The sequence below is a fragment of the Condylura cristata genome, unplaced genomic scaffold (genome assembly GCF_000260355.1).
Source record: "Condylura cristata isolate star-nosed mole 26May11 unplaced genomic scaffold, ConCri1.0 scaffold00001, whole genome shotgun sequence".
NCBI lineage: Eukaryota > Metazoa > Chordata > Mammalia > Eulipotyphla > Talpidae > Condylura > Condylura cristata.
Window position 1 is genome coordinate 53,848,150 of NW_004567102.1, and position 8,311 is coordinate 53,856,460.

General features: G+C 38.6%; 1 protein-coding gene across 2 annotated transcripts in view; it reads right to left on the bottom strand.

Moving 5' to 3' along the window:
• LAMA4 (laminin, alpha 4) overlaps positions 1-8,311 on the bottom strand; it is a 124,769-nt gene that overhangs the window by 9,269 nt on the left and 107,189 nt on the right. For both annotated transcript variants that reach the window (XM_004673783.2, XM_004673784.2), the window contains exons 32-37: positions 8,003-8,190; positions 6,354-6,543; positions 5,069-5,224; positions 3,250-3,409; positions 1,498-1,628; positions 56-149 (exon numbers count right to left, since the gene is read on the bottom strand). In XM_004673783.2, the coding sequence (XP_004673840.1) occupies positions 56-149; positions 1,498-1,628; positions 3,250-3,409; positions 5,069-5,224; positions 6,354-6,543; positions 8,003-8,190 (919 nt within the window). The remainder of the gene's footprint in view (positions 1-55; positions 150-1,497; positions 1,629-3,249; positions 3,410-5,068; positions 5,225-6,353; positions 6,544-8,002; positions 8,191-8,311) is intronic.

The following is an 8,311-nucleotide window of genomic DNA, read 5'->3' on the forward strand; positions in this document are numbered from 1 at the left end:
TGTCAAGTCATCAGCCCAAAGGAAAACCTTGTCTAGAAGAGAAATCTTTTTTTACCTGTAACTCTGTGCCATCTGCCATCACAAAGACTTTGCTTGGGTGTTACTGAAGTGGAAAAGTCTTTGATGCCATTGTTGACTTTCACGATGACCTGCAAAAGATAGGGTGCATTGTATACCTTCATCTCATCTCTTTTCATTATCATAAAACTAAATTTCTTGAAGAATTCACTGCAGGAAATCAATACTGTAGCAGACATACACACACGATTAGCTTTCCAGTTTGAACACAAGGGGTCACTCTTTGGTAGGCTATTGAAATAGTTTAATGACTTTCTCTTAGGATGGAGAACAAAATAATGATGCAGGAGAGAAGATGGGCTAGAGGAACAATAAGATAACTGAATTCCTGTGACTTTTTATGTTTGTATTATAAAAACAGGTTAAGGTATTGATGAAATGCACAGACCTAGAGTCAGACTGTCTTAATTCATACACCAGCGCTACTTAATTCACACACTACTTCTCTTATGCTATCACTTACTTATCTGTACAGGAATGATGATACTATTGACCTCACAGGAATCTGGGCATTTAAATGAGTGATCCCACTGAAAGCACTTTGAATCATACCTGATGCACAGTAAGCACCATGTAAGGATTTGTTTCATTATTACAGGCGTAATAGAATATAGTGGAACTTAAATAAAAATCAGTTATATTAATATAAGGACAATAATGAAAATATTTAGCTTTGTACACTTTCATGAATTTTAACAATATTATTTTAGATGAAAGTGGTGGTTATAACAATTTATTTCTTTTTAAAAAAGATTTATTTATTTATGCATACAAGTACAGGGTGCTGAGTTGTGGGGATGCTGAAAGGATTCACCAGAGACAGAGTGGGGAGTAGAATAGGCAGATCGAGTGAAATATACTGCTGAGGGGAGCAGCAGGGAGACAGGAGAGGTCTGCCACGTCATATGGGTAACCTCCCTGGCTGGGGATCGAACTCATGCTGCAGTGGCTGTGCCTAGCTTCATAGTGCTGTGCTTCAACTTGTTGCATCACCAGGAAAGGCCCAACAATTTTTTATTTCTATCATGAAAAATATAAATGTATATACACATATATACATCTGGTTTATGTATATATTATGTCTTAGTGTTTGTTGGTTTTTATAGTTGGGTACATTTGCTGATATCGCTGTTATAAAAGAGTTTTTCAATTCTTTTGTGAAAACAAAGAGTTATGCTGTTGCTGATTTTATTTTTAGCTCCGCCACACTCTCACAGTTCTTTGCTGTAATGGAATCACTTCTCACCATATGAATCTGGATCCATTATTGCCTGCATTTACATTTCATGTTATATCTTCCCCACATTTTTGTCTCTAGTTAGAAAAGATTGATGAAATAATTCTGTGAAGTAAATCGGCTTTTGGTCTAAATCCAAGGCCAGAGGAGAAAGACTGTTAAAACAATTTTCGACACACTACCTGACCATTTTTCATGTGAACATTTAGGTATTCTCCATTGACACTGTGGCCATGAACAAGGGTTCCAGAACTGCTTCTAGGACGGACTTCAAATGCAATCTCAAACTTCAGTCCAATATTGAAAGACTCATCTGTGGAGACAGATACTATTAACTTTCAAGAACAAAACCTAAATTTGTATTTATGGTATAATTTTGTAACTATATATTTTCATATCTTTTAGAAAGTGCGACACATAATAAGTAAAAAGTGGCATTTTTCATGTCAGACACAGCTTGGCTAGCTCTGTGGGGGGCTGAGAGAACTAGAACACCACTGCTTTGGGGGGGTGTGGGTGGGAACAGCATGTTATACCAGCTAGGCAGGAGAAACTGAGTCCAACTAATTGGACCACATAATACTTAAAAGTGAGGAGGAGGAAATGGAAATCTGCGCAGGGGAAGTGCTCAAATACAAGGGGAGCAGCTGCAGTGTTTGGAGAGCACCAGGGAGATTGGACTGTCCTTCGCAAAGGGCATGAGATTGGACTGTCCTTCGCAAAGGGCATGAGATTGGACTGTCCTTCGCAAAGGGTGGAGGAGGCATGGCAAACCGGGATGGCTGGTGGGAGCCACCAGGCAGGGTTCTAATGTGTCAGTATGGAATTTAGACTTGACTATATAGTCATTAAGCAAGAGAACTCACTTTATCATCTCTGCATTTTAAAACTAGCTTCTTAAAAAAGATCACTGGTAGCAGGGCTATAGAACATGTCAGAGGAAAAAGAACGAAGAGTAAAAGCAGTTAGGAGCTGCTATTGCCGCAATGCAAGTAAACAAATTCTTAATAAGGATAGGAGTGTTCAAAGGATCTTGCAGACTATCATGCACTTCAAGCTATCTATTTTGAGGTCTTATCACTGAAGTTCAGTGAAGGGCTGAGCAATGTGAATTTAGGTGTTTTAGTAGGACTAAAGGAGGAGAAAGGAAAGCATAATCATGAACTAGACCAAGAGAGGAGACATTACCTTTGCTTATTCTGTCGGACATGGTACTGATTTTAGAAGTTAGATTTGGCTGCATGGGGATTTCATCCTTCAGGGAATATTGAAGGAAAGGAGCATGTGGATTATGTCATTCTCCTTTACTCTTTCTCAGCACCTATCCTGGGCCTTCCTCACACTGTGAGTGTGTGGTATAGATTGGAATAGATCAGGTGGTGATTGGGTAATCTGCTAGGATTCTATTTATTTTTAGATCTATCATGGTCCATTGCCTAGCACAGGGACTGCCATACAAATGCATTCCAAAAACATTTTGTTGAGTGAGAGAGTATTATTCAAGCAGAATAAAGATCCAGAAAAAAAATTTCGGAGGGAAATCAGGTAGTCTGCTGGTGTTGCAAGTCAAGGAGAGGGAGTGGAACTTCTTTTAGCAGGGACAATGTGTCATACTAAGATCAGAGAAAGACCAAAGTGTAAGATCAAGAGGCAACAAGGATGAGACCACAGAGCATTTTACAGGAGTCATGACAGTCCACATCCCAAGGTTTGTAGCTGGGAGAAGCTGTGGTTGGGAAAGCAGACCGGTTGGGCACTGTGTCTGGTGTGCTGTGGCAGGAGAGGAGAGAACTGGTCCTGTGGAACAAGACTATTTTCGAGGGCTGAGCAAGTCTGGCATTCTGAGGTTTTCACTCTGGACTCAATAGCCCTATCAACCACCTCCAGGAAGGAAGGATTTCATGATATATATGTTCAACATAAGTCACGGTTACCTAGAACCACGTATCCTCCTTCTGCTGAAAAGTATGTTCCTGTTTCCATCGGACCTTCAAAACAAGGAGTCACGCTAAATGTCTGAACTGCGGAAGTGATGGAGGCACCGTTGAACTGGAGGTTGCTGAGGCAGCCACTGAAGCTGTAGACTGAATTTATCTGAAGAAGAAGACTTTTCTTAATGGTCTGAACTCTCACAGATCCAGCAAAAGGAATAAAAATAAAAGGCTTTGATTGGAGAGCAGTAGCAGTTCCTTGTATTATTTATCTTAGCTCTCTCAATGATCAATACTTTTCCAGGTAGTTTGTTGTGGCCTCTCTCCTACCTGGGGCCTCTGCACCTGTGTGCCATGACCTCTCTCTGCACCTGTGTGTGTAAATGGTTTGGACAAGGCGCTTCCACACAACTGCCTTGAGACAATGACCCACACAAGGTGGCCGGGGATATCTAGGTAACTGCTGACTGAATGTGTGGTCAGTCTGAGACCATCTGAGAGTTGCTTGAAACTTATACCAACCATCTAAGGAAAGTTCTCTCTATATACATGGCCAACATGTCCTTCCCTGTTCCCTATATAATTGATACTTTTTGATCTCTTTGAATTCCTGTTCCCCATAAAGATGAATACTCTCTGTTTCTCTGGCCCCATTTCTCCTGCTATTGTCACATAATAAATCATGCTTGTTCACTATTACTAAATAAATGCCAAGAGGGCTGTTCACTGGACAGCAGCATCTGGCCTTGCAAACCTGCTCCATGACTCTCTCAGGCCCCGGGATGTGGACATTCCTGTTCTCTGGAGTAATTGGCTTTTTAACTAGTCCTTTGAAGCTGGAACTTTGTATTTGGTGATGTCAGCCTGAAATGATTATGCTATGGAACAATTTACATATAACATGAAAAAGTAAATGGCAGTTGTGTTTTCTTAAATTAATATTAGAAGTATTCTAGTTTATTTTTGTTCAAGAATGACAGCTGTGCTTAACTAAGGCTAACCAATGCTAATAAGGGTTAGCAAAGTTCCTAACTGGTATGTCTACCATGGCTAAGTAAATAGCAGAACACTTATATCTCTGGCTTCATTAGCTGTTTTTTTTTTTTTGTGGTTGAGAATTGATCATACAAAAGGAAATGACACTTGGGCCACATCAGTGAACCGATTTCACACTGCTTGGAAAGAGCTCTTTGAAAAAGGATGTCATGGAATTGGACCACTTTACTAAAATCCAATTAAAATCCAGTAAAACAATCCAGTTTGCTTTATCCACACATATTAATGGATCATAGAAATATATTAACTCTTTTTACTAATGCTAAATCTACACAGTAAGACAACTTTTGTCCTTGTATTTCCTTTATTGCTAAGCATTTCTTTTAAACATCCAATATTTTAAAGTTTTAAATTACAAAAACAACATCATGCTTTATTACTCCTCACAGGGACCCACATTTCCTTGCATATTCCCAAATCATGTATAAGACACAAAAAGGAAATTTAATGTGTTGTTATCGCCTAAAAAGCTTTTTCCACTCAATAATATCTAATGGAATAACTTTCTTTGTTTCTTGGTACTTTTTATATTAAAAGTGTGGGTACTTGAACAAATATATGGACCTCCTTAGACACTTTACATCTCGAAACTTTTTTCACTCACCTTTACCTTGTGGTTAGAACATCACTCCTGACTTTGTGACGCTACAGGACAGACATCTGTAGTACATTCACTTTGCTGCCCTACCAAACTATCAGTTTCCTACTAGTAAATGGTTTTCCAGCTCTAAAGATTAGTGGATCCACCTTGTCATGCTTGGCTTACCTGGACATTTTTTACAGCCCTTCCAGGAGCCACACCTCCCAAATAAATAGGACCCTTGATCTTCCAGGCAGCTCCAGTAGGAGGAAGACTTTCTTCTAGGACACGGAGACCATCAATCACCAGTCGGCCACTGCTCTTTTCCCGAATAAATATCACCTGGGTTAGAGAAGGATGTCAGCAAACCTTCAGTACCCCTCAGATCAGGGAAAGGCTGAGCAAATTTGCTATTACAATACTGTGGAAATCTGCAGAAGTTCTTTATTTTATTTATTTATTTACTTTTTATTTTATATATATATAAAATAAATATGTAATATATATATATATATTACATCTTTCTTCATTTTGTACATTTTTTCATCTCAATTGTAATCCCCGTGGACTTCCCACCACCACTTCACTATCACTATAGTCCCGTGTGCTCTTCCCACCCTAGTTTTGATCCTGTCCCCCTCCTCTCCTTCTCCATGGAATGTCTGGAAATTCTTTAAAAGGAGGGGCTCTTCCAATGAAGGTCATAAGTTTGCCCCAGACTTAACTGCTGAATACAGCTTCTATGTAGCAGAGTTCTCCAGGAACTCTGTAGTACAACTTTGCTGTCCTACCAAGCTATCAGTTTCCTACTAGTAAATGGCTTTCCAGGTCTAAAGACCAGTGGATCCACCTGGTCATGCCTGGCTTACCTGGACATTTTTACAGCTAGTTGGCCGGCCCCATGCTCTCTTCCTCCTCTAAATTTATTATAATTAATTATAATGCAGCTTATGTTTTCTACTTTTTCCATTAAATATATATTGATTTACTTCAACATTTAGGTAATTTTCCCTGTGATACCTTCTTTTCCTAATAGATTTACTCTTCCGTTTTTTCTTTCGTAGCTTACGCTATAAAGACTTTCATAATCACTGTTGAAATTTAGAAATGTATAAGAAATAGGAAGGGAAGTCCAGTAAACACTCATTAGAAATCTAACTTCAGTTTAGATTTGTTGGTCATTGATCCTTTGGCTAAAATAATTGCACTAAATAATAACATAAAGTAAAAGTTGATCTGTGAAAATATTACCCTCAGCCTGTATCTTTTTTTTACAACAGTTTGCTTCAAGATTCTTCTGGGAAATTAATCAAAGTATTTGAAAATTGAACTCTTGGCATATATGTCCCTTCATACGGTAGGTATATAGTAAAATAATTTAAATGGATGCTTCTAGAGACACTGTGGGACTAGTGTAGTCTGAATAGCAACAATGGATATTTGCTGATAATATTCCTTGCCTTCAACTTACATCATGCCATAATCCATCATTGTATTTCTCTTGGCTTCTAATCTTCAATTTCTTGTGACCAACATTAAACATGAAAACCAAGCGGCCATGGGCTAAGAATAGAGTCATGAAGTCATTCTCTTCTTGGTCTGAGACATAGAAAATCATCCCATGGGAGGACCGAGTTTTGAGACCAATGGAAAACTGAGATCTGGTAAACAAAAAAGAAAAGCTTGCCATGTATGAATGAGACTAATAACTTCCTAAAGCCATACAGTGTAAGGAAGGGTAAGTGACATTCTCCCTAATCCCAAACAGCATTGATCCTAATGATCACTTAGTGATATTTGCGAATATTAAGTAAGCATGACTAGTTAAAAAATGAGAGCCCTTTACTTCCCCATACAACAGGGAGACAGTCCATGCTCAGAAAAAGTGTTTCAGGTAACGGTCACATCATGTTTCACATTGAAAATACGGTTGCGGTCCCTCCCTGGTGGCGCAGCGGGTTAAAGCACTGCACTAAGAAGCTTAAACCACTTCCTCATGAGTTCGATCCCCGCCTGCCCCGAGGAGATCCACATGGCGTGGCAGACCTCTCCTGACCCGCCCTCTGCTCCCTTCAGCAGTGTACTTTGTCAATCTGCCTGTTCTACACCCCACTCTGCCTCTGGTGAATCCTTTCACCCTCCACATCTCTGGCCTGTACCCCAGTTCTGCATGAATAAATAAATAAATCTTTTTTTTTTAAAAAAGAAAATACGGTTGCAATTATTTTAGTAAAAATCTATATGTTAAGGAAGCATGTTAGTGTGGACAAATTACTAGTAACTAAAATTCATACAGGAATTTGCACAGAAATGGTATGACTTGTGACTGTTGAACATACAGAGTTAGTTCTTACCCAGGAAAAATGAATCAATCGATAGAATGTGTTAAAAAATAGCCATCAGAGTGCATAGAAATTAAACAAAATTCCCAGAATTAATTCTAGGACACAGATAAAATTTATTTATTAAACTAATTTCTAGTTTGATTGAGTCTAAATTATTGCTGAAGAATATAAAATCACTGTTTCTTCCTATGAGGCAAATGGCAAATTATTTGGCATTTGAAGTTTCTTATTGAAAGGACTGTCTGTACTAAGGTCTAAAAGATCTAAAACCTGTATGAGAATATTTAGGTGCTAAAACTATGAAAGGAAGACCTTAGTCATACAAGTCACCTGGAGATTTGCAAAATACTGGCAAGAGGTGCTGTGCTTTAGGACAAATAGAAACATAAGTGTTCTTGTATTTTCAGTCTTTCCTTACTAGCCTTCTAGAATTTCAGATGTGTTTCCATTTATAATTTGAAAGTAATATGGGGGGTAGGGAAAGTGATAGCAAGGTTAGATGATGAGTCATTTGACATCTGCTTTTATTTGATTGTCTCTTCCTTTTGTAAAACACAGGGAACTCTTCAAGCATGTTATTTCATGCACCTTACTTTTAGGAAGAAAGTCAGAGAATGTAGATTATTGGAAAGTATGCATAATGTACTATTTGTTTTGTTGATGAAAGAATAGAATGAAAATAGGGTGGGAAGTTCAGGAACAAGATGACATATGGCAAATAAGGATGAAGCCCAGTCCAGGCTTTATGTTTTGGGAAAATGGTGTGTTACTTTACTTTTCGCCAAAATCTCCTCTTAAGTATTCAAACTCCTGACGGCTGTTTGCTGTCCCTCCATACTGGTAGGCATGCTCTATGGCCTTAGGCCTGCTGGAAAGGTGGCAATGAGTGTCTCTGGGAGCATTCTGCTCTGGGAACTTCAGTCCAATGGGATCCCAGGAAGGTGCATCTTTACTTTTCATTCCCTGTAAAAATACGAAAGACATCATTTTAAGGGATAAAAGTGAATAGCTAGTAGCAAAAATTTAATTGTGAATTCCTTATCATTAAAATAAATAATAACATAAAGTAAAAGTTGATCTGTGA